Source organism: Sceloporus undulatus, chromosome 9 (assembly GCF_019175285.1).
Source record: "Sceloporus undulatus isolate JIND9_A2432 ecotype Alabama chromosome 9, SceUnd_v1.1, whole genome shotgun sequence".
In the NCBI taxonomy this organism is placed as follows: domain Eukaryota; kingdom Metazoa; phylum Chordata; class Lepidosauria; order Squamata; family Phrynosomatidae; genus Sceloporus; species Sceloporus undulatus.
The window spans coordinates 22055336-22081905 of NC_056530.1; the positions used below are offsets into that span (position 1 = coordinate 22055336).

A 26570-nucleotide genomic window follows, 5' to 3' on the forward strand; every position below is an offset into this window, starting at 1 on the left:
AGATACAGAGCTCTTCATTCTGCATTGTGGTGGCTGTATGCATGGGCATTTTGCTGGGCTACCCAGTGTCTCTGTGGGTCACTCACTTCTGAGGTCAGAATGAGGTGTCTGGGCAAACCCAGAGCCTTTCATTCTCCCGTTATGGTGGCTGCCTGCATGGGCATCCTGCTGACCTGTCTGGCGCATCTGTTGCCAGCATAGTTCACTCACTTCAGAGATTAGAAAGAGGTCGACCTCCGCGGTTCAGGAATAGAGGGCCAGGTAACACATTGGGTCAGCTGTAGGCCCAGGATACTCCAAGCTGCCCCTGGACAACCCTGGCCTGTGCAGACAGAGCCATGGCTACACTTTTTGTAATCTTTATCGATTGCATTGACATCTTTTTAGGGACTTTCCTCTATTGGTATTTGGGCATCTTTCTTTTGCTTTCCATGGCTCATCTTTTGTTGCTGCCCGAACATTTCATCTGTGCAATTGTGACAGATTCCCAAAGAGTGCTTGAATTGTTTCTTGCAGGTTATAATTTCCTCTCTGTATTATTTGTACAGTGTAGATGCATCCTTGTTGTAAGAGAGTGCGTGTGCAAACACACCACAAGCAGCAGTCTTTCAAGGCATTGCCAACATTTTATAGGAGCAGGGAATGTTTGTCTTTGCCCCCAAATGCCTACCTCCAGGTTTGCCAAACTAAAATGTTCTCAGTGCCTTATACAGTCTGTCCTCCTGTCCTTGGAGAAGCTGAATGATCTGTTTTCACTATGCTTGCTGAAAATGGAAACCAAATTTCCCCACCTACATTTGTAATAATAATGTGTTGGAACTGGCTTTGTGTGAACTCTTGTCTGTTGCTTTGTTATGGAACAGGCGCTGTGAGAGGCGTATTTTCAAAAGAGTTTCTCCAGGGAGATATAAGGTGCCTTCTTGTCTCTTGATCTCAGAAATGACTGACTATAAATGTGGTAACCTCTATAGAACGTACTCAGGGCACAGGTATTAAAGTTGATTGGCATTGGAAAGGAAATCATGGACGAACCGTTATGTCACCATCTCCAAGGCTAGAGTATGTATGCTTTATTCTTTGACAGTGCCCTTGTGGTGGGCACCATGGCCACCAAGCGGCCTAAAAAGCCCTCTGGAAATATCAGAATTGTCTCATATTGAAAATAGAAAGGAGAGTTATTCTTATCCTTGACCCTAAGGGCTGTGCCAATATATAGTTTTAAATACAACGAGGACACCCAAGGCCAGTTGACAGGTCCAAAATGGAGCCAGACAGGTTTGAGGTCAATGCCTAAGGCAGTGATGCTCAATCTTTGGGCTGCCATATGTTTTGGATTTGAACTCCCAGAATCCCTGACCTTGGGATAATTTTTCTCTCCCTTTGATTTGCACGCTTGCAAAATAAAGCAGGAGATCTCAATTTCTGACCATGAGTACAAAATTGTGATACAATAGTTTCTCCATATTAATTAAGAGTACTTAGGATGGACCAAACTGGTAGATGTGATGGAAGTTAATTCCTGAGACAGTGAATTAATGTATATGTTTGTTGTTGTTGTTGTTCTTGTTGTCTTTGACTTTTGGAGACCCAAAGGTGAACCTATCATGGGGCTTTCTTGGCAAGATTTGTTCAGAGGAGGTTTGCTATTGGTGTCCCTTGGGGCTGAGAGAGTGTGACTTGACCAAGATCATCCAGTGGATTTCATGGCCAAGCAAGGAATTGAACCCTCAGCTCCAGAGTTTTAGTCCAACACTTAAACCACTATGCCATGCCAGCTCTAATATATATGTACAGCATTGGTATGAAAATAATTGTGGGGATGGGTAGGGGTATTGAAATATGAACTGGGAAGGTATTTTTTTCTGCTTTATTTCCTCAATTTAACATGAAAGCATTTTTTTCATTTGCTCAGAGGGTTTGCTTTGTGTGTGTCATGTAATGGCCTTCAGCAATTTGCTCTGAATCATATATTTTAAAATGATGTTTGAAAGTGCATGTATGTGTGTATTTTACCCTAAATATGGCAGGCTGAATGCACACCTCTGTTATATTGAAAGACAACAACGGAGGCCTCTATGAGAGAGCTTTCAATAAAAATGTCATCATAAAAGCTGCTTTGGGTCCCATCCTGGGAGAAATATAAATAAACTAAATAATTAACAAATAAAAATCCAAAATATAAAAGCAGATGCATGGAACCAGGGTGAACCAAACAGCCCCCATTTCCAGGACATGTCCTCCATTTCGGCCTTCTGTCCAGAAGAGATTTCAAAACTTCCTCCCTTTTGAGCATGACTAAGAAGCGTGAATTTACATTCATGTCAGTGTGTTTAGCTTTTGTATTGTAATGACCTACATTTTTATTGAATGCCCTACATTTTACAGCAAGTCCTCCTTTGTGGTTAGCACATTGGGTCGCCATGCACATGCTTATGGTTTTCCATCCCCCCCCCCAAAAAAAAAGCAGTCCATACTCTGGATTTTGATCATTGTGAGGAGAATTGGAGCAATTTCTGAGAGGTGAAAATGAGATTTATTTTTGCCACTGACTTGGGCTTTTCAAATGTGGCACATTATCCTTCTATGCGTTTATCCCACTTGGCTTTTCTTAATGTTTGGGGCTCCCTTTCTCCCTCATTTCCACCATGGCCTTTGTAATATCCTACATTTTTCTCGAGCGCTCAACATTTTGTGGTAACTTGTCCTCTTTGTGGTTAGGACATCTGGCCACCTTGCACATGCTTATGGTTTTCCCAAAAAGTGGTAGGCACTCTGGTTTGCATTTTGAGCGTCATAAGGAGACCTGGAGTGATCCCTGAGAGACAAAAATGCAGTTTATTTTTTTCCACTGACTGTGGCTTTCCAAACGCAGCACATTTCCCCCTCTGTGCGTTTCTCCCACTTAGCTGTTCCTTCTTCCGTGGGGCTCTTTTTCTCCCTCATTTCCACTCTGGCTGGTCCCTTCGACCCACAACCCCATGGCAGCTTGGCAATCCTGCCAAGGCCGGCCCATTTGGCCACGGGCCGAGCATTGCGCATTGTAGACCCGGCACCCAATGGCATTGCAGTGTTCCCAGCTGAAATTAGCAGGCAAACAGGAAAAAGGCCGGCCGCTGGTTGGCTGATCTGGGCCTATCCAGGGCCCCCTCCCGTCGCTCCTCTCACGTAGGCCTGGCCTGAGCATGGGGCCTCTGGGCTGCCTTCCAAAGGAAAGTGGGGGCTGGCGGCTGGGAAGGGCGGCTGCTGAGGCTGATGCTGCTTTGCAAGCCGAGCATGGAGCTTGGCCTCGCCAAGGCCACAAGAGAGAGACCCCAAGGCTCCTTCGGCAGCATTTGCTTCAAGCTGAGGCCTGCCTTGACCTCAAATGCTCTGGCCCAACATATGTGGCGATGCATGGTGCCCTGAGGGTGCAAGGTAGTGGCCTCCAAATCCAGGCCTTGCCATGCGCCTCAGGTTTTCTAACTGAACAGGATGCCACTAAATGCAATCTGTCTGTGGCTCCTTCCATAAATGCAACCATGGGGTGGTTTGACCATTGGACCATGACTCTGAAAACCAGGGTTTGATTCCCTGCTCACACATACAAACCCACTGGCTAACCTTGGATGAGTCACATACTCTCGGCCCCAGAACATCCTGGGTTGCTGTAAGTTAGAAATTACTTGAAGGCACGCAACAACACAACCATTTAAAGTACAGGAGCCCACTTTAGTTCTCAGTTTAGCAGTCCTACTCCCACGAACAAACATTAGGCACAGGAGTGAATTTTCCTCACAAAATGCTGCCTGCTGTGTATGTCACAAAAAAGTACAGTCATAATACAAAAACAATAAATAGATAAGACAGTAAAATATCACATTGAATAGGACTTTAAACCCCAGATTAAACTACCAACCCTTTTTAAGTTTGGGTGACACAGATGTGCCAGACATCACGAGAATCCACAAATTGCTCTGTGTCATTTAAGGCAACTTCAGAAAACTAATTGTTTATTATATTTTTATTCCACCTTTCCTTCAGGGAGTTTATTGTGCTATACAAAGTCTTTCTCATTATCCCCATAACTGTCCTATAATAAGGTCACCTAAGGAGCTTTACAAAGCATGCGGATAAGAAACCACCTCTTTGCAACCTCTCTTCTGCAGAAACTCAAATTAGCTTTTTTTTGTGCAGCGGAAAGAGATGGACTAAGAAGTGTGAGAGAAAGTGTGTGTGTGTGTGTGTGTGTGTGTGTGTGTGTGTGTGTGTGTGTTGGAAAGGCACTCTTGATTTCCTGCCAAAGGGAGATTTGGAAAGATGGAGGAATCTGGACATCTGTGTTATTTTCTCAGCTTTGGAATGGCTTTGCAGCCTAGTGGTAAAATACCGTGGGAGGAGACGGTGTCAGGATTCGGAATCAGAACCAAGGAGTGTGTGTGTGTGTGTGTGGTGGATGTTTTGTGGGTTTTTACAGGGATGGATGTTCTTGAACTCTGATGCCTCACATGAGAGATCGGCGCATAGCAGAAAGCCAGGATTCCTGGGTCCACTCTTCCGTCAGTTGCATTTTGTAGGGCACTGGGTGAGCCTGGGAGCATGGGCGCCGTAACCTTGGCGCTGCTTGCGAGGAACGTCTCTGGCTCCGGTTCTGGCTTGGCTGTGAGGAGGTTCTGTTCCGGCTCTCTCTGTTTATTCACACGCTATGTATGTTCTTGGCTTTCTCTGCTGGCTCAGCCAGGGAACCATGGAAATCTGCCAAGGAAAAGCTGCATTTAGCATCCTTGCTCCCTCCCCAGGAATGCCAGAGAGGTGCTCCGGCCTTTCCCAGTCTGCCTTGGGAATCTGGGGCTCTCTACTCCAGTAGGGTGAGAAGTGGACAGTCCCCAACGGGTTGCAAATCTTTTGTTGTTACATGCCTTCATATCCTTTCCAACTTATGGCAACCCTAAGATGACCCGATCATAGGGTTTTCTTGGCCATTGCATTCCTCTGAAGCTGAGAGAGTGTGACTTGCCAACGTCAGGACAGTTGGAGGATATGCTCACCTAGGTGCATCGCCTCCCCACATTGTGGAAGGTGCATTTTATTGTAAAATCAGGGGTAGGGAATTAGTGCTCCTGCTCAGCACTACGAGTAGCTGCATTTGGCTCTCAACAAGGAATCCCGGTATATGAATAACTTCTTTTATCTGTCATATCCGTCTGTCTATCAATCAGATTTCATTTTGGTCATCGGCCAACACAAGTAAAACACACAATTCTGTCTCTCTGTCTACACAGTGATCGTATTGGCAGCAAGAGGCAACTACACTCCACACTGCTAATTTCCCAAAATACTTAGTGTATTGGTACACGTAAGTGTAACATGTATGTTGACTGTTGGTTATGTATAAATGTGAAAGGTGAGGATTATTATGAGAGCATAGTTGGAGAGGGAAACCTTTCTGTTGGAGCAATTTAATGCTGCACCTTCCTTCCTTGTATCAGTTTATAGTATTGGACTAGAGAGTCACTAATCCATAAACAAAGCCATACTTTCTTCTGTTCTGGGTGAGTTATTCCAGAAGAACAACTGCCCACTGCTTTCATGCATTCATCATTTCTAAATATATTTGTTATAATTGCCAGTCAACATGTGCAGAACAGGAGATCAAACAGGATCTGGTGCCTTGTGTGTGTGCCTTCAAGTCATCTATCGACTTACGGTGACACCATACATTTCATAGGGTTTTCTTAGGCAAGAAATCCTCAGAGGTGGTTCTGCCAGTTCCTTCCTCTGAAATAGAGCCTATTGCACCTGCTGTTTGTTGGTGGTCTTGCATCCAAGCACTAAGAAGGGCTGACCCTGCTTAGCTTCCAAAATCAGATGAGATTAACTAGCCATTCTTAATCACCCCAATTTTCAATACTAATTCCAGGACTGGGTTGCATGTGTCTTGTGGAAGGATCCCCTCAAGGTCCTCACTTCTTCATTTGAACCAATGCAAAGCATGCCAACCTTTATCCTACTGCCTCTTCATAGGCGCACCATGCAAATCAAGAATAGCAGGGCAGTGTGCCAGTCTTGGGGCCTGAGAAATGCTGCTTTGTAGAGCTGGCTTTGCTAACTGCAGATAAACACAGTGCTAAGTGGCAGTGCTAAGCTATTACTAGTCCATATGAAGGAAATGTCAGTATACTCCTTCAAGGGATTTGCTATTTGTGGCTAGTTGGTGGCAGGCGTTTTGGGCCCTTGGTATCTGCTTCAGTTTGGTTCCAGAAACCCTTATGGATAGCAAAATCCATGGATGCTCAAGTCCCAGTATATAACTTGGCATAATAAAAGGGTGTACCTTACATAAAATGAAAAAATCTAGGTTTACTTTTTGGAATTTACATGTTTTAAAAAATATTTTCAAGGCGTGGATGGTTGAATCCATGGAGTAAAAAACCCATGGCTATGGAAGGCCAACTGTATTTTTTATAAACCTTGTTGAATGACCCTGAGCAAGTCCTTATTCCATTGGCCTCAGTCTGTATAATGGATCCAACAGTCAGCCTGACGGTCATGCTGAGAGTGGAAAGGGGTTTTGCAAATGCAAATGGCGCTTGGCATCTAAAGGTTAAAATCCTAGCTGGTGGCTCTAAAGAGCACCCAGGGGTGTTGTGTGTTCAGCGCCACCTTCCCGAGTTGGTTCAGGTAAAAGGTGGTTCATTGCCCCTCCTTTATGTACACAAGAAATATACTCTACAGATGTAAAGCTATGGGGTGGGGAGCCCGGCGCTTTGCCAGGAACATTGCGTTCCCACCCAACCCAGAGGGAAGAGGCCCTTGTGTGGGTGTGAAGAACGGGAAACAGAGTGGGGTTGGCTTTGTAGACACTCCTGGTTCAGCTTGAGTGTTTGGGGTGGAAGATGTGGGGGACACAGACACACATACAACAAAATTGCCCTCCATATGCTCTCCTATCCTTCTCCCTTTCTGCAAACCAAAGGCGGTTGCTAGCTCAGTTCTGGTGTTGATTGACACTATAGAACTGGATGAAGGAATGCTCTGGAATTGAGCATAAGGACTAACCCCTTCCAAATAATATTCCCCCCCCCCAAAAAAAAAGCAGAGGATTCCCAGATTTGGGAGGAACGGTGGAGGAATCAACTGCAGAAGCAGTGGGAGGAATAAAGTGGGAGACATGTCTCCTTCTTGGCAATTCAGTAAAATTATTTCTTGGGACAGGGGATAGGAATGTAGATGCGTCTCCAAAATCCACGAGGGGTTGCACCCCTTTCTTTTGAAAGGTGATGCCAAAGGTTTGTAGAAGGGTAGGTCTAGTAGCTGGAGGTCTCTCCTTCCTCCCCTTCTTAGCAGTAGTACCTTTCTTTCCACCCACCCTTTCTCCTCCCTCCTCCAGCGATGAGTACTTGGCATCGGTCCCTGTCTACAGTACACAGTGTCCTGGACGGACATGGACGGAACAGCCAAAGGCACTGCCAAGAGCACGTGCAACAGGATTCCTGCTTGGGAGGGGGAAAGAGGCCACACACACACACACACACACACTCCAGTGGTTAAGGGTTTTTGATCTGTATGATCAAGGCATGGAAAGCTCAGAGGGCCGGGCACTGGAGGAGAAGGAACCTGGATCTGAACTGCTGAGTGGTGTATAGTACTGCCCTAAAGGCTGACATTTACAAAGTACAGTGGGGCCTTGGTATTCGCTGGGATTTGGTTCCAGGACCAGCCATGGATAACAAAATCCATGGCTGCTCAAGTCCCATTAAATGCAGTGGCGTAGTGAAACGGTATCCCTTATATAAAACCGCAAAATCAGATCTTCCTTTTTGGAATGTATACGTTATAGAAATATTTTCAAACCCATGATAAAAAAAAAGTCAGTGGATATGTAGGGCTGACTGTAATGGCAGGGGGAATCTGGGTACGTGGGAGAAATGCAGATGGAGTCTTCCATCTTTGAAATGCTTGCAACCACAAGTGTTTTTGATTTTAGATTTTTTAATGGATTTTGGAATATTTGCCTATGTAGTTGTTGTTGTATGACCCTAAGGTGAACATATGAGAGCCAGTGTGGTGTAATGGTTTGAGCATTGGACTAGGACACTGGGAGACCAGCTTTGCTATGAAAACCCACTGGGTGGCCTTTGGCAAGTCACACTCTCTCAGGGGTCTCCAGAGTCATAGCCCAACATTCAAACCACTACACCATGCTGGCTCTCATCAAGATGAAGTACAGCATATTAAAACAGAAAACACAATTAAAAACACATAATAAACCCTAAGATAAAATGCAATAAAACCGTTGCTTCTCCCCCACCTCTGCCACATCTTTCCAGTTTTGTGCTAATAAAGGGGATGGGTGGGTGGTTTGTGTGTCTTTGCAAAGTCGCCGATGCCGCATGTGTGGAGCCGAGATATTCTCAGTGGAGGAAGGAAACTGACGTCAGAGATGCTTGATCTGAGCAGAAGGCTTTGGTGCTGCACGTGTCCTTTTGCGTAGTCTGCTGTTATCGAGTTGTGTTGTCGCGCGGTGCAGCAGAATGAACAGAAACAGCAACCCTGCTAGGATTCAGCAGGGCTGTGTCTGCTGCAAACTTTCTCAGGAACAGCATCCCAAAAATAGGAGCCACGTGGGAGGGATGCAAATAGCGACACGCAGCACCTCTCTCTTTTGTCCACCTATGAATTGTCCCTGTGTGATTTGGAAAGCCTTTTCTCCTCATTCATATTGACTTGTAATACTGTAGCTGTGTAATAGTTTGAACATTGGACTGTGACTCTGCAGACTAAGGTGTGCATCCCGGTTCAGCCATGGAAACTCATTGGGTGACCTTGGGCACATCACACTCTCTCAGCCTCAGAGCATGGCAGTGGCAACCCTTCTCTGAAGAAACTTCCCAATAATACCCCTTGATAGGTTCACCGCCTTAGGGTCTCTATGAGTTGTGACTTAGTGGCACATAGCAACAACAACAACAACAACAACAACAGTAGAAAGAATAGGAATATATGTAAATAATTTACAAACGTAGGCTGAATCTACACTGCAGAATTAATGCAGTTGGATGCTTCTTTAAGTGCCATGGCTCAGTGCTACAGAACTCTGAGATCTGTAGTTCTGTGAGATAGTTAGCCTTCTCTGTCAGAGAGCTCTGGAGCATTGAACACACTACAGATCCCATAGGATGGAGCCATGACAGTTAAATCGATGTCATACTGCATTAATTCTGCAGTGTGGCAACAGCCTTTGGTTAATTTCATCTCCTTTCTGCCTGACTGCCATTCTTCCGTGCAAATTCTGCAGGGGATATTTGTATTTCTGACATTTTCCCACACGTGTTTGTCTCAGGAGGGGTTGCATCAGAATTGCCTCTGGTTCAGCTAGCCAGCATCTTGGTGTGTATGTGTGTGTCACTGATTATTTACAGTTACGCTCACGCCTCTGCGCATATGCACTTCTTGCATGCACGTGGTGACGCCTGAAGATCCTCCTCCTCGCTGCCAGCCACCATGTCTTGTCTGGTGACCCTGTGGTCCACCTGGACGGTGGCCATGCCTTCTTGGTGAACCCTCGGCCTGGGAGTAAATGAAGAGCAGCAGATAAGACACCCGTTATACCTTGTGGCAAAACACAGCCTGTTCTCTGCAACCCTGGAGCCCTAGAGTGATGGGCAGGGTGCCAAGGGACAGGAATGGAACAGCCTGTACCCATAATGGGACCAGAGAGGGAGGGATGGTGGAAAGAGGCTCTGGGAGGACTGGTGGAGCTCAGAGTCCAGTTTATTCAGGCTCTGGGAGTGAACAGAGAGCCAGGCGCCGGCTATGCGGCGGCGCCGGAAGCGGCTGAGGGCCAGGAGGAGGTGGTACAGGTGAGGTCTGGGCATGCTTTTTGGGTTGTGAAGGCATTTGAGCATCTGCCTGGATCTAGGTAGGCGTTGGGAATTCTTGGCTGAAAGGTCTGGGATGGGATCTTCTGGAACTTGTGGTGTTCTTCCATGCTTCAATGCTTCCAGATTTCTTTGTCTTTCTTGTAGGCTCCGGCAGCTTCATGTGTAAGGGTTGGATGGGTTCTGCAAAGCACTGCAACCTCAAGGCTTCCATATTTTGGTCCTTGGCTCCTTCCGAGGAGGTTGCTGTGCATTGATTCTGCAGTGTGCCAGCAGCTTTTGCTTTCTTTTACCCCAAAGGGTAACTAAAACCTTTAAAACTTGTCTTAAGGGTCTTAAAGGCTAGAAAGTTTTGTTCTTTAAAAATGGGGAAAGGGGAATTAGTGGCTTTGAATGCTTTGTAAGCCACTCTGTTTCCCAGTTTGGGGAAAAGAGTGGGATATAGAATAATACTAATAATACTAATACTAATATAATACCGCATTCTATCTCCCAGCCTAGTTTCCCCATCTCTCTCTCATCCTTTTCCCATCTCTCTCTGTCTCTGTGTAAATATTGCAGAAAGATGGGGGCCGCTTAAAATGTAAAAAATAATAAATACGGCTAGTTCCAGGAATATAGGGACGTGACACTTTATAGGATCATTTCTTCCTTTCATATTGTATGAGATGGAGAAGTTTCTTGATTTTGTAGGATTTCTGCTGGAGCCAACTGCAGCAAAGACATTTTGTACAGTTTCCTAGAGAGTGGGGGCGGCAATGTGTTTGTGGGAAACCTATGGAGCTGTGCAAGGCCTTTATCTCTGCAGAGCATTTGTTTCATTTCTCTAACAGTGCCTGCAAGCCATGGCAAGATGGTGCTATAGGTCATTTCCGATTATGGCGACCCTAAAGCGCACCTATCACAGGGTTTTCTTGGCAGTTTGTTTTCTTCAGATAAGGGTTTCCTATTGCCATCCTCTGAAGCTGAGAGAATGTGACTTGCCCAGGGTCACCCAGTGGGTTTCATGGCTGACTGGAGATTCAAACCCTGGTCTCCAGAGTCATAGTGCGATGCTCAAACCAGAGAGATCTAATGTTTTACAAAACTACAGATCCCAGGATTCCATAGAATATTGTCATGGCAGTTAAAGTGGAATCCTAGTGTTATAATGGTGTAGTATGAAAGGATAACTGTGGCAGGTCCAAGAGTCACTTTAATGTCTCTGGGGTTTTCCAGGGGCCACACAGGCTGCCCAAATTTAAACACACAACCCCAAAGTTGCTGGACGTTGGAATATATGGGTTCTCAAAAAATGAGTATTTTTGTTCAGTGCAAAACAATGCTGGAAGACTTTGTGACCTATTTCTAAGGTAAATTATTGTTCCTGGAAGGCTTCCAGGAGCAGTTATTCTGCCTCTCCTTTTTTTGGCTAGAAACAAGTTGGTCTAGGGATTCTGGAGGAGAGCCAGCATGGTAGAGTCACTGTAACGGTTTGAGCATTGGACTATGACTCTGGAGACCAGGGTTTGAATCCTGGCTCAGGCATGGAAACCCACTGGTGACCTTGGGCAAGTCACACTCTCTCAGCCCCATGAGACGACATTGGCAAAACCCCTCGGAACAAACTTGGAAGAAAACCCCATGATAGGTTCGCTTTAGGGTTGCCATAAGTCCAAAATGATTTGAAGGTACATAACAACAACGGGATTCTGGAGGTGTCCAGGGCCATAAAAACATCTTTAAGGGACTATATGCGACTCTCTACTCTCCAGCCAGGCTATACTTTGTCTTCTGCTAATTTCGAGCTGCATGGAGTGGGTCTTGGTTTAGGCAGTACTATACTGATACAAGTGTTATTTGTGCAGGCTTGAGATTCTGAGTCATTATAGTAATATAATGTCCCTATTTTTCATCTGCAGTGCATGTATGTGTATGTGGGCGTCTCCTGTTTTCCAGTGCTTTTGCCAGCCTGCTTTCCAATCTGTGTGCCCATTTTGCCACACTCCCACCTTCATGGGGAAATCCCAGAAAGAGATGTTTTCCCTAAAAGGAAGATGGACAGACATCTGTTTTACAGGCACCCAATCTTTCCCCAGTCCCAAGAAGCTGCCTTCCTTATGGCAGACTTGAGAGTGGGCTGTTTGTGGGTTTTACCTATGAAGGAGGCAGCCCAGGGGTGTTGCGACGGGGAAGGAGGAAGGAGGGCATTGCACCCCAAATTATCATTCTGACCTTCCCCATGAAATGCTCCTTCAGTCCCTACATTTCTAGCACTGCAGTAATTTCCAAACTTCAGTTGCACATTTAGAAACAGAGTTTTGGCCTCTAAAGAAAAGGAGCAGGTGGCATGACTGACCAAGGGAATGGTGAATGCAACAAACAGAGGAATTCTAGATGTGAACGATTTTCAATATCTCACCCTTTGCTATGCTAGAAATTTGGAGACTGTAGGAATGTTTAATTGATCGGGGCAGAATTATTATCCCTTATTGCCCGTATTTTGTCGTCTCCCTGTAGCTACACCCCTGAGCATCCCATGGCTCCATGTCAAGCTCACAAAGACTGTTGTCAAAGCATGTGTGGGTGTGAGTCTCTGTGTATAGACATGAATGTATAATGGGCATATCATTAATAACAATTTCTCTGGAAATTCCTTATGGCTTGTGTGTGGAGCATAGATAGGAGGAGGGTATTCTTGGCTAAAATGCCCAGTATTACCCAGCTGGCATGTGCCCTTCACTGTAGTCCAGTGAAGTAACCTTGGTCTGGTTTTGCGGCATGGTAACCCACATTCAAGGAGAAAACAAGAAAACCTGGACTGAATGCCTTAATTTGGGGCAGAATTCCTATGTATTGCAAGGTATCAAAATGACACCTTTTTGCAGGAGTGTTTGTGAGTGCAGAATTAAAGGTGTTCCATGATGCCTAAACAACCAGACCCAAGAAACATGTTTTTGTATCCGGTTGAAGCTTTATTCTGAGTATTCCTTGCCTTCAAGGGGGATAAACACATTACTGTACAGGCTTTCAAAAGCAGCAGATAATTTTCAGAATCTGCAAATATTTTTCAGCATCTCCAGAGTCCAGTATCCTAGAACTGAATATGTTGTAGCGCAAACAACTTGGGAAAGCCAAGTTGCCTCCATATTGCAGAAATAATCCAGGTTGTCACCACCTTATATAAAATGGCAAAATCCAGGTTTGCTTTTGGGATTTTATATTTTTTGAATATTTTCAAGCTGTAGATGCTTGAATCCATGGATAAAGAATCCGTGGACACAGAGGGACAACTGCATTTCTATAGTGTGAATGGGCTACAGGTCTCCACTTCAGAATTCTAAGCACTTCATCAAACTACAGATCCCACGACCCATAGACGCTAACCTGATTTACCATTATGCCATACTGGGAGGCCTTTGTCATAATGATGGCATAGCCTGGGGTCCTCCGCAGAGGGCACTGAATGAGAGATTGGTGTTTCACATTCTCCCTCTCCTTCCCATAGGTCTACCACAGAAATCCGGAAGGAGAAATCGCGAGATGCAGCACGATGCCGGCGCAGCAAAGAAACAGAGGTGTTTTACCAGCTGGCACACACTTTGCCCTTTGCCCGGGGGGTAAGTGCCCACTTAGACAAGGCATCCATCATGCGCCTGACCATCAGCTACCTGAGGATGCACAAGATGTTGAACTCTGGTGAGTGCAACCATTTTTTTCTCCCTTTTCTTCCCTTCCTGTCATGTTTTTAGGGTCCACTTAAGCCTTTTTAGTCTCAGGAGAGGATTTTCTCACAATAGGAAGTGACCAGAATTCACTTCCAGTTTTCTTCTGGTTTTAAAAAAAGCCTTTTCCTGGGCCTAGAATGGCCGATGGGGCTCCAAAAGATGGTGAAAATGCACCCATTTCCCTAAAAGGCATTTTGGGGTACTTTTGCTCATCTTTGCCTTACACAAAGGGTTGGAATTGCATGGCCCATCTCAAGCTCCCCAGTATGACCCTAAGACTTTCCCATCATAGAAAAAAAATCACCCTAAAAATTGATAGTTATGTGCCCAGGAACTTCCAGCAGATACAATGGTCCATGAACCTTTGGAGATGTGAAACAAACTTCTTCCCCCAAAAGAAAAAAGCTAGAAGTGTTGTTCTGGTCATTTCCAATTTTGAAATAAAGATAGACAGGAGACTCGAGGGGGCTGGATAATGGGGAAGGTATGGTGTCGAATCTCAGCAAGTGCCCAGTCTTGCCCTATACCTAAGTTGTGGCAAGAGGTGTTAGCCTACCTATAGCCCCTGATGCACCAGACGGGAAGGCAGGGGAAAAGAACATGGTGGTTGCTTACTAGCCCCTGGATGCTGGCTTCTGGAATTTAGCACTTTCTTTTGGCTAAGCAGCTCATAGCAGCCTTTTCTCCTTTCCACCCCACTGGCAGACTTGGCTGTATCAGCAAATGACTGCTGCAGGGTGCGGCTTAAAGGATAGGCATTGGCAGATGATCAGGAGTGCCTGCCTGCTGATGCCAATGGAAGAATGGCTACTACATTAACCAGCCAGCGACTCTATGACCCAGAGAATCTTTGGCTTCATTTAAAGCTCAAAAAGCAGGTTTCTAGACATAAGTACTGAAACTTATGAATGCAGGGGACAGTTCTAACTGCAGGATTTGAATCTCAGTAATCTAAACTGGAGTTATCTCTAGTCCTGAGTTTTGGAACTGGCCGCACTATGAGATCCCCAGCAGTCTGGTCCTGTGCTCTCATCTTTCTCCAAACTGCCTGCCCTCCAGGAATATTCCAGTAAGTGAAAATGGACAACCCAAGAATCTTTGTGTACCCAGAATACATCAAATGCTTGAATCTGAACCATAGAAAGTTGATCTTCACTATCTGTAGCAGGTTCCACAACTCATAAGTCTTTGTTCTAATCTGCACTGCAGAAATAATGCAGTTTGACACGACTTTAATGACCATGGCTCCGTTGTAGGGAACCTTGGGATCTGTAGTTTGTTGTAGCACCAGAACTTTCTGACAGAGAAAGCTAAATATCTCACAAAACGACAAAACCCAGAATTCCATAGCATGGCGCTATGGCAGTTAAAACAGTTTCAAATTGCATTGTTTCTGCAGTGCAGATTAGACCTTTGCAAGCATCCAGATGTATATATAGACTAATCACCTTGCCCTTAATTCCCCTGCCTTAAGTATTTGGACCTTGAAATTGAGCCTTTTTGCTTTTATCAGATGACTAGATCTCAGCGCGGTAGTATTTTAAATTCCTCTTCATGTAGAAAAGGCAGTGCTGGCATATATCATTTGAGATGGAGATAAACCTGCAAGACGTCTGCTTGTCTGCTGGTTGACTTTCAGGATAGCTGGTGTTAAATCTGTCAGGCTGAAAGTCTTGGCCCCTTGGATATAAATAAAATAAATAAAATTGATATGTTCTTCATTTAAAGCAGCTTTCTGGTCCTCATGGGTGGGATGTAAAAACCTTGAAAATGAAGGTCTGTATTCTCAGAGCAGAAAATGGATTCTTTCCACAGTCCTTGGGAAGCAGAGAGGTATGTAGTCCAGCTTAAAGCAGTCTTAGGATTCTGGCACTGCCTTTCCCAGATGAAGAGGAATTTAAAATACTACCACTCTGAGATCTAGTCATTTGATAAATTCAATTTATGCATTGAATTTATACTCTACCTTTTACCTGGGACAGGATCCAAGGCAGCTTACAGGCTTATTTAGAACTAGGTGTTGTGTCTCTGAGCGATGGCTTATTTGAACTATCCATGCCCCGAAGCAATTCTGTTCTGCTGTCTGTTTAAAACAGGAGAATGGAGGGACGAGGTGGAAGCAGAGGAACAGGTGGATGCTTATTACCTGAAGGCCTTGGACGGCTTCCTCATGGTCCTGACCGAGGAAGGGGACATGATCTACCTTTCTGAGAATGTTAACAAACACCTGGGGCTCAGTCAGGTGAGACATTTGCAATCTGAGATGGCACAAGGAGGCAACCATGCGGGTGAAGCTGAATTATAGTTTAGGGTTCGGAGGTTGTACTAAACTGTGGTTAATCTGAAATGGAAGCTAATTGAAACTTCTGGTCACTTCATAACCATGCTGAAGGAGGAGATAAGATGAAAAAGCACGCAACTATGCTTTACTGAAACTCAGTCTCGTGATGCAAGGATGAATGTGGCCACTATCTTGCCTTCTGAAACATCCATATACTGTACATCACAATCTAGAATGAGAAACAGTGGCTCTTTATGCTGCTGTATTTCCTGCAGAATTGCTTTGTATATCCTTTAAAATGGCTTGTGCAACTTTTCATTCCGGAAACAAAGACCTACATTGTCCCTATTTTTTGGGGTTTGGAAGTTTTTAAAAACAACAACACTTATCTTTCAGCCCTGCAGAATAGCATCCATTGCTGGCATTTTTCTCTGGCCATTTCAAAAGAGTCTTGAAAATGCAAATTTTCTGCCAACGGCAGCGTAATTTCTGTATGGATTATTGTGCTCCGCCAGCATATTTAAAAATGTGATGGTATCCTTGTGATCAGTTTTCTGGGAAGACAGAGCTCAAGAAAAAAGTCCCCATTGAATAAATATAATAATAATGAACATCATGATGCAAAGGGATCTTGTAGTACAAGAATGTCAATTCAAATTCAAAGCCTTGTGAGTGTGGAGATGAGGTGGCAAGTTCAGTTTTACAAAGGCAGGAGGAAGACTGCCTTTAAATAAAAGTCATGGTGTACACTTTCAAGATTTTATTAAACGTGTTTCCCCCCCCCCAAACCCAATTGGATTATATTATATTTGCTTCAAGTAGGTCAGTTTTATAACATTTTACAAAACATTCTTTTTTTTTTTTAATTCTCTTTTTCCCCCACTAAAACATATTCCTGTGGATGATGAAAGGTGATCAAACACATGCCCACACACAACCTGCTTGTATAGGTCTATCTCTGGATTCTCCACTCCAAACCCGCGTCTAAGGAAGCAGGTTCGTCTATGAAAGATCATGCTACTGGCTTTTTTTCTTTCAGCCAGCCTTAAATGTGCTACGTGATCCCTTTGCATCATAACTTTTATTGTTATGAATTTGTTTCTTTATTGCCAAAGACAAGTGGAAATCGTGGCAGTTGCAAATGACAATTGAAGTGGTTTTGGGGAGGGGTCTTTTTTGTGTGCGTGTACTAACGGCTAGAACCATTTGCTGCAAGATGTACCGGCCGTAAGCATCTCCTTAAATCACCTCTTCATAAACCCTTGAAGAACCGGGGCTGATGGTGAAAGAGAGAAATCGTTTTCATATGTGTGGGTCAAAAGCCTGCAGAAAATGCGTTCTTCCCACTATGCACTCTGGCTGCAAAGTTCTTAATGACATCCGTGGGAGGCTGAAAGGGAACGCAGGGAGGGGTGGATGGGATTCCGGATTGGCGAGCGCCAGGGCATCTGAGCCAATCTGCTCGCTCTTGGCAGATTCTCGTTCCTGGGCACGTGTTTGAGCATATGGTGCTGTGCTCATCCATTGCTTTGCAGAGGCACGGGTGCACTGCCTCCAGCCTTCTCCCACCCCCGCTTTCTAATGTTCCCAATTCTCTTTCCTCTTTCTTTCCACTAGCTGGAGCTCATTGGTCACAGCGTCTTTGACTTCATTCATCCCTGCGATCAGGAGGAGTTGCAAGATGTACTAAGCCCCAGGCAAGGTGGGACTACTGGGTGCAGCCTCCTTTCCTTGAATGGATACTCAGTGCATCCATTGGGGTTGGGTTGGGTTGGGGTCCAGGAGAGCTGACTGTAACACTCCCCCTTCTTTAGCTGTTATGGCTGGCAAGTTTTGGGGTCAAGTTTTTGCCTTGGTCCCCTGCTGCAGGCTACGCTAGGTCTGAAAGTGATGAAAAAAAGCAACCCTTTCCCCACCTAAAAATAACATGCAAAAACTATCAATGGTAGAAATTTCCAGAAACATGGGGAAACATTTTTGTAGGAAATACATTGAAGGTGATTTGTGCTGGTGGAGGGGGGGGTCTTCTGTGTGTGCCCACCCTGCTTTACAACCACTCTTTTTCTGACAAAAACCTACCATTTCCTGATCCTGACATCATCATGCTCCTTTGAATGTATACGAACAGCAAATTTGTTTTCTGCACATTGATGTTTTTGCAGCCAAAAATGGCCCAGTGCATGAATGAGAGATGAGCCTTAGCTCGCTTGCAGAAACCCTGGCTTTTGCAGAAGTAGAAAAAGTCATGATAGTGGAGGACACAAATGATAGGGGAACCCCAGCCTAATGGGGACTGAGCATGCTCAGTAGCCCAATAAGGACTAATGGGTATTTGATCTCCCAGGTTTCTCAAAGAAGAAAGAAGTGAAAACGGAGCGCAGCTTCTCTGTGCGCATGAAGAGCACTCTGACCACCAGGGGACGGACCGTCAACCTCAAGTCTGCCACCTGGAAAGTGAGTGGCTAGAAGGGAGAGCATGGAGATGTATGGGGTGCAGGGAATCACAGAGCCAGGAGGGAACAGATGAGGATGTGGGGGAGATATTTAGAAATATCTGTTTGGACTGTAACATCCGCAGGGCTGTACTGTAGAAATTGCCCTAGCTTCCTGGTAGTGACATATGTGCATATAACATGAGGGTAAGCATGTGTGCATTTTACTTTGGGTGGGGCACGACGGTTCAAAAAAAGAGGGATCATAAGGAACTGAACTCTCCCTGGAAGCCAAATGGAGGCTGTTGTACTTTGGCCACATAATGAGAAGACTTGACATGACTCACTGGAAAAGAGAATAATGCTTGGCAAGGTGACGAGTGCCAGAAAGAGAGGGAAGGCACATAATAGATGGATAGATTCAATTAAGGAGGCCATGGCCCTGAGCCTGCAGGACTTGAGCTGAGGACAGAAGGGCTTGGAGGCGTCTCAGTTATAGGGTCACCATGTCGAAGTTGGCTCCAAGGCAGTTAATAGCAACATAAGGAACAAGCCCTAGATATCCATGCCCTAGTCTGGCTACTCAAAGGTAGTCTTCAAAGCCTTGAAATGTTAGAGAAGGCATTGCTATATAGTGATGGTGCTATGGTGTTTTGGTTGCTGGAGGAAAGTAATATTTTTGAGCTCATCTTAAAACAGGCAGGGCAAATACTTTCATGTGCAGCAGCAGCGGCTTCTGTTTATTGGTTGCTGTCCTCTCCTGTCCCCATAGGTGCTGCATTGTGCCGGGCACATGCGCTCATATGCACCTGCCAAGCCTGCTGCAGGGAAGGAGGCAGAGGGAGGCTTTGTGGAACCCCCTTTGCGTTGCCTGGTGCTGATCTGCGAGGCCATCCCACACCCTGCCAACATTGAGACACCCCTGGACAGTGGCACCTTCCTCAGCCGCCATACTATGGACATGAAATTCACTTACTGTGATGACAGGTAAGCAGAAGATGACAACAGCTGGGATATTTTTTAAATTGTATTTTTAAAATGTAACTTACTATTTTCTGCACAGAAAATGCTGCTTCCTGTGCAGAAAATATTGTTTGACTATGTTTGAATTTGCACATGATAAATCCTGAATTACAAATAGTGTTCGTAAACGGTGCACTTTTTGAAGACTTCCTTGCAGCTAGAGGAAAACGTGTAACGTTACTTGTTGCTTCCTGTGAGAAGAGAATTAGTGAAGATTTACATCAGCTACTAGTCAGGTTGGCTCTACATTGCCTTTTTTAATGATGTAGTTTGTCTCTGCATGTGAGCTGATGAGGAATGCAGAATGAATTCGCACTCATGTCCTGCTGGCAATCTTCCCAGAGGCAACTAGATGGCCACTGTGTGAAGAGAATTCTAGAGTGTATGCTGCCCACTGCATGTTTTGAGCCTATTTATAGATGTGTCAGTATCTGTAAATCAGGGTTGGGCAACTGCAGCAGATCCAGAGACCAGTTTTCTGCTCCTGAAGCTGCATGGATTGCCAAAACATAAAAAGAACCCAAGTGGCCAGAAGCGTGTGTGTATTTGGATGTTTTATTTCAAGGATTTATATCCTGCCTTTCCCTCCAATGGGATACAAGGCAAGTTACAATAATTTAAAAAGACAGATGTAAAAACATTGGTTACAAAAGTTTAAAAATAATTAAATATTGTTAATATTAAAACATAAATTAAAAACACATAGTTAAACCAGCAATAAAACATAATACATTGACAGCACACAACACAGTGCTTGCCAACAAAACTGCATCATAGGTTCTCTATAGGGTCATCATATTACTTGTGTATCAGTGTAAGGAGTACCTGCAACCTATTTAAGAGGTGAATTGCCTCTCCTGAAGGCCAGCTAAACATACCCTCCAAGATTTCACGTATGAAAACTGGGACGTATGTGGCCAAATAATATCAGAGTATGGTTGAGATGGTATTAATGTTACTAATTAATTTAAGTTATTAATGAGGAAGAACACATAAACTAAGAGAAGCAACAGCAGTTTGCTTTTGCCTGAGCCTAGGGCTAACAGAGCTAGTGTGATGTAGTGGGTTTGAATATTGGACTATGACTTTGCAGACCAAGGTTCATATCCCTGTTCAACTAGGGAAACCCTGGGTAACCTTGTCCAAGTCACCCTCTCTCAACTCAGAAGATGGCAAAAGCAAAGAGAAACCCTCTCTGAACAGATTTGCCAACAAAACCCCTTCATAGGTTCTCCTTAGGGTCACCATCAGTCGGAAACGACTTGAAGGCACACAACAACAACGAAGACTAAATGCAAGATTTCTCCCTCTTCTTTGCTTCCCCCTTGCTGAGTTTAACCGAGTACAAACTACTTTTGCACTTGGAACTCAGTGTGCAGCAACTGAAGTAAGCTGAAGACAAAGGGGGAGAGTGGGAGAATGAAACTTGGACATTTTGAAAGCAGCTAAAAAGTGGGATGACAGGGAATTAATTGCCACTATCCCTGCCAAATTGGGATGTTGGCAGATATGGGAAAAGAAGTGTTTGGGGAGTCTTGAGAAGACAAGGGTCTTGAAAGGAGCCTCAGGGGCTACATGCCTGGCTACAAGGCTGTACCTTTACACGGCTGTTCTAAATGTATATGCAGGCTGGAATAACAGCCTCGCCCGTGGGAGATCTGCATTACTGTCTCATTTCTGGCTGTCTCTTGTTCCCGTCTCCCTGGGCAGGATCGCCGAAGTGGCTGGATACACCCCTGAAGACTTGCTTGGCTGCTCCATGTACGAGTACATCCACGCCCTGGATTCGGATTCTGTCAGCAAGAGCATAAACACCCGTAAGTCATACCTACCCAAAGCCATGCCTCCTTTCCTCCCCCAGGTTTTTGAGGGATGAGATCCTGATCTTGAAATAACAATTTCCTGAAGCTGAAAAAGAAAAGGAAAAGAAAGGGTGGGTAAGTGGGGAAGGGAGGAGACAATTTCCCCTGTTTCCTCGGTAGCAGCCTCAGCAGAGTACCGAATGTGGTTCACAGGGATTGAAATTAATGGTGTGACTGCTTGGTTTTCATTTCTGTTAGTCCTTGTGATGGCTCAGATAAGCTTGAGGATATGTGGGAGGCATGGGAGCAAATTTCAGAAGCCAGAAATATCTGGGGATTGATTACTCTTCTTTAGTCCTGCTGCCATCACCAGTAAAAAGGGAGTAAATAATGCAAAATCAATAGGAGCATGTTAATAGGATTTGTGTAACGGCACAGAGGTGAGAGGATTCAGGGTGCTGAATTTGGATAAATAAGCATTTTTTATTGTCGTTGTGTGTCTCCAAGGTGTTTCTGACTTTGGGCAACCCTGAGATGAACCTTCTTTTTTCTTGGAAACATTAATCCAGAGGGGGTTTGTTGTTGCCTTCCTCTGAAGCCGAGAGAATATGACTTCCGCAAGGTCACCCAGTGGGTTCCCATAGCCGAGTGGCAATTCGAACTCTGGCCTCTAGAGCCCTACCCCAGCACTCAGGCCACTATGCCACGGTGGCTCTCACATAAGCATTGAAATTTACAATTATACACAGCTCTGAACAAAAGACAGGTTTAAGTAGAGATGGTCAGGCTTTCATCTTAAAATATCTACTTAATGATTTTGGCCAGAACCTGAGGTCCACCAGCCAGAGCCAGATGCAAGCTGTAGTCCCCAGAGGATGGACATTTGCTAAGAATAAAGGAAGATGGTTTCTCTGAACACTTGCTTAACATAGGAATTGTGATCTATGCCAGAACTGAGTTCACAGTCTGTTAGCCCAAAAATCTATTCCTGGTTTCCTCCCAAAGTTCTGTGTTTCAGCAACCTAATTTGGGGCCGAAAACCTTTTAGCAGCTGCTGGGAGTCTGCTGGGAATTAGGATGCTTGGCTAATCTCTTGCATACCATCGAGGTAGATCTCAGTCTACCTTCTGCTCAGATTTTGGGTTAAAGAGCTTATTTACATAGTGGCTCCTAGCATTCCTCTAAAATGGCTTCTGAGTTAGAGCAGTTTGGAGGAGCCCAGTGTGTATACTTGTGGTAAATCAGCTACAGTAAGATCAAACAAATTATGGCTGGCACCATAATTCAGTGTTTACAATGTTGTAAGCTAGACATAGGACACTGTAAATACTGGGGTTCGTTTTTACCATAAATATTGGGGAAGTGTCTCCCAAAACTCACCTTAGAAACCAGGAGCAGCAACAACTTAGATGCACTGGAGAATAAAGCAGTGAGCAAAAAAGCATCTACCTCCTCCTGGCAGCAAGGTGCTTTGGGACAAATTGCTGTGACATGACCTCACAGGGTCTGAATGCTTCTTCGGTAAACCCTTTGCAGTCCAGAACCTCAGAAATTCCTATATTGGTACAGCTGCCTGGTTTCAAAGATGGGTTTTTGGAGGTCACACCAGGAGCCATAGCCATGATGAGTGAGACCCATCATTGTATCTATATCTGCTGAGACAGGATCTTGGCCAATATGTTAAACTAAAGGAGGTAGCTCTGGTGTGTTGCTGTAGACTGGCTCCTTTTATAATGGGCCAGGCAGTTCTCCCAAAATGTCAAACATAATATTCTTCAGAACATTCCCATTCCCCATTTTTATTGGCATGCTTCAAAGCAGTGCTTCTCAAATTCTGGTCCTTCAGTTGCTGCAAACTAAGTTCAGAGTGCAAAAATACTCAACGAAGGGGAAAGGAGTAAAGGAGATGGAATCTTGCACTTCCTAGGAGGCTCAAGCAAAAGCAAACTGTTGCAGCCTCTCCTAGCTTGTGCCTTCTTCCTCCTGAATATATTTTTTGACATCTTGACCACATTCAGATCTTGCTTGACAAGACAAGTCCTTGTTTTCATGTGGGCAAGCTTGTAGGTTATGAGCTAGTTTCATATCACAGAGAGAAAGAGAGCGAATCCTGTTCCGCCGTCAGGTCTCCTCCCCATCACCCAGCTTATCCATTTGTCTGTCTGTTCTAGACTGTCTGTGTTTCACTTCCTATTGGTAGTGCTGAGCAAAGGGCAGGCCGTGACGGGGCAGTACCGTTTTCTGGCCAGGAACGGCGGCTACCTGTGGACCCAGACCCAAGCCACGGTCATCTCCAGTAGCAAAAACTCCCAGCCTGAAAGCATCGTCTGTGTGCACTTCATTTTAAGGTAAGATTCTGGGAAGGTATAGTATGTCTGTCTGCACAATGAAAAGAAGAATCCGGGAATAGGGGTTTGTAGCAATGATCAGAGCTTGGAAATTTGAGTTTCCCATGTTGTCTGGGAGATGCTAGGACAATTCCTCTTCCTCTTTAGTGCAAGATACCTTTTTTTGTTGGAGATGCCAAAGCAAGGAGAGATGTAATAGCTGTGCAGAGACCAAATTCCAAAATGTCTTTGCAGAAAAGGGCAGTTCGCCCTTTGGAGGATCTAGAAGGGTTAAGGGGTACAAAAAACAGCCTTGAGGGCCACATGCAGTATGACAGCCCCTTTGCACACCCTAGCTTTAATGCATAATATAGCATGGGTTCTCCCAGAGCTGGCTGGTATAAGATGATTATCAGAGCTAGGACAAGTGAGGATGGCCTTTTTCCAGCCAGGTAACAAGTGGAGGTGATGCTGGTGCAGTGTACTCAAGTAACACCTACCTTGCCTAAATTCTTTTTTACAGCCAAGTGGAAGAGAAAGGGTTGGTGCTTTCCTTGGAGCAGACGGACCGCCAAGGAGAACATCGTCGGCTGCCCCCGCCCTGCCTCGAAGGGCTGGACTCTGATGGAGCACTCGATGAACTGGACTCCAACGGTGGAGACACGATTATCAACCTCAGTTTCGGTAGGGAGATTATTTGGGCACTGGAGGTGTGGATGCCCTGGCAAAATACAGCCACAAAAAGATTTGGGGTCCATATGTAGCTCACGGACCCCAGAATTGCCACCCCTGTCTTAAGTCTTGCTGCTCTCTTTCCTTTCTCCCCAGAGCTGCGTGGACCGAAGATCCTGGCTTTCCTTCGTCCTGCCAATATCAGCGAAGAGGAATTGCAGCTGGACCCCAAGCGCTTCTGCAGTCCCGATCTCCAGAAACTTCTAGGGCCCATTTTCGACCCTCCTGGGGCCCAGAACCAAGGAGGGGGCACTTTGCGAGCAAAGCCTCTGGTGCCACTACCCAAGCCATCTCCAATGGCCAAGAAGGTTTCTGGAAACAGCAGTCCAGTAAGGAGCCTGTAGAACTAGTCCCTGGACAGAGGTGGTGGTGGTGACGCTGGGGTGGTATTTATGTTGGCATGAACCAGCAGGTTGGCCTTGCAAGTGGATGGCCTGCATGGAAAGCCTTGTTGGGAGGGGGAGGTCTGTGGGTTTGTCCCATTACAGGTATGTTGTGGTTGTAATAATTTGAGAGATAGTGATAGATAGATGGGGATAGATATAAATACATTTGGTCATTTGGCTAGTCATATCTGGTGTGTCTGTGTGGGGGAAACATTGTCGATTTGTGTGCCAGCACACTATGGCACACTATCACCTTGTAGTTAGTTTTCCCTGCAAGAAATTGACTTTGGGATCTACTGGGTGAGAAAGAGAAGATAAAGATTGAATGCTGTCTTGCTATGCAGGAATGGCTGCACCAATTTTCTCCTTCTGTTTGGTCTGCTTCCATTCTCTCGCCCCACCAGGTCGAACTGCCGGAAGAACTGCTTTTCGACATGGAGAATGTGCAGAAGCTCTTTGCTTCCAACAAGGAGGCTGAGCCAATGGAGACCACTCTGCAGGTAGTACCAGTTGTGGGCTGAGAAAGGGCTTCCATCTCTTCAGCCTGGTGCTGAGTTCAGCAGCCTTAGAATATCAACTTTCATTTTTCCACCATTGCCTTCTTTTTAAGAAGCAAGATGCTTCGGTCCACTAGATGTCCCGGACCTCAGAGCTCCCATAACCCCTGACTGTTGGCCATGAGAATACACACACACACACACACACACAGAGTATATTTTACATCCCAAGGAATTCCCTTGACTGCAGCTAACTCTCTGCTGCCCTCTACAGGATTATGAAGGCCTAGATCTGGAAATGCTGGCTCCTTACATCTCCATGGATGATGACTTCCAGCTCAGCAGCACTGACCACCCGCCATGGCTGGCCGAAAAACGTGGAGACGCAGGGGCAGGGGCCCGACTGGGCTCTCCACCTCCGCGGCCTCGATCCCGGAGTTTTCACGGCTTATGTTCCCGCCCGCCCGAGTCAGCCGCCCTTCCCCGCTGGGGCAGCGACACCAGCTTGAGTCAAACCCGTCCTGCCCAGGGTCCAGGAAACAGCGAGAGTGGAGCAGGACCAGTGGTGGAGATGGTGGCATCAGTCAAGATTCAGTCTGTGCCAGAAGGGACCAATCTCAATGGCCAGGTGGCTTTTGCTGGTAGCAGGAAGAGGTGAGAAGGCTGACATGTTTTCGTGTAAAGATCAATAATATAGCGGGCCTTTGGTATCCATTGTGGTTTGGTTCCACGATCCCCCATGGATACCAAAATCAGTGGATGCTCAAGACCCATTATATACAATGATGTAGTTAAATGATGTCCCTTATATAAAACAGCAAAATCAAGGTTTGCTTTTTGGATTATTTTGGAATATTTTGAAGCCATCGATGGTGGAATCCATTAATGCAAAATTTATAGAGGGATGATCACCACCATCATCATAACCAAATAATAACAACAACAATCTATCTCTATAGATAGATTTGCAAAACAACAACAGATTAAAATACAGTGAGGGGGATGCATAATACCAGTTAAGAAACCCTTAGAACACCAGTTTAAGAAATATATTACTCTAGTTACAAGAGCATAGCATCAGTTTAAAGAGCATACTTATTCAAAACAATCCACTCATGCTATTAAAACTCATATTTTTACAATCATCTGGTAGGCCTGCTGGAAGATTTAGATGGCAATCTTTCATAGGCTTATTTCCTGGGGTGCTGTCCAAACTTTTATTATTTTAAACATTTTATGCTCTGGGAACATATTTTATGTTCTCAGGGAGGTGATAAAATAAAATCTGGCCCTGGAAAGAACCATAATATAGGCTCCATGAAAGCCTCATCAGGACGGGTGTGTTATGTGCCATAGCAAAGGGCTTCTCTCAGTTAGAAGGGACACCGAGGCAAAAAGAGTCTCTGATGATATGTCAAGGTCTGGAGAACAATGTGTAGAAGAAAGCAATCCTTCTGGTAATCTGGCCTGTTAACCTGAGTTAACTAGCATTTCCAGTTGTGAGTGTCTGAACTCTGCTTTTGCCT

At 45.1% G+C, this 26570-nt stretch overlaps 1 protein-coding gene across 8 annotated transcripts in view; it reads left to right on the plus strand.

Moving 5' to 3' along the window:
• Window positions 1–26570, plus strand: part of HIF3A (hypoxia inducible factor 3 subunit alpha) — a 48664-nt gene that overhangs the window by 12064 nt on the left and 10030 nt on the right. For 3 of the 8 annotated variants that reach the window (XM_042439043.1, XM_042439039.1, XM_042439041.1), the window contains exons 2-12: window positions 13345–13535; window positions 15661–15806; window positions 17463–17547; window positions 18190–18299; window positions 19050–19264; window positions 21011–21117; window positions 23303–23450; window positions 23953–24113; window positions 24258–24490; window positions 24952–25047; window positions 25319–25698. In XM_042439043.1, coding sequence (XP_042294977.1) covers window positions 13487–13535; window positions 15661–15806; window positions 17463–17547; window positions 18190–18299; window positions 19050–19264; window positions 21011–21117; window positions 23303–23450; window positions 23953–24113; window positions 24258–24490; window positions 24952–25047; window positions 25319–25698 — 1730 coding nt within the window. In that variant the 5' untranslated portion in view covers window positions 13345–13486. Of the gene's footprint in view, window positions 1–5294; window positions 5333–9691; window positions 9840–9871; window positions 9899–9979; window positions 10159–13344; window positions 13536–15660; window positions 15807–17462; window positions 17548–18189; window positions 18300–19049; window positions 19265–21010; window positions 21118–23302; window positions 23451–23952; window positions 24114–24257; window positions 24491–24951; window positions 25048–25318; window positions 25699–26570 lie in introns of those variants that run through there. The other 5 variants (XM_042439038.1, XM_042439040.1, XM_042439044.1 and 2 more) reach the window with 4 other exon arrangements.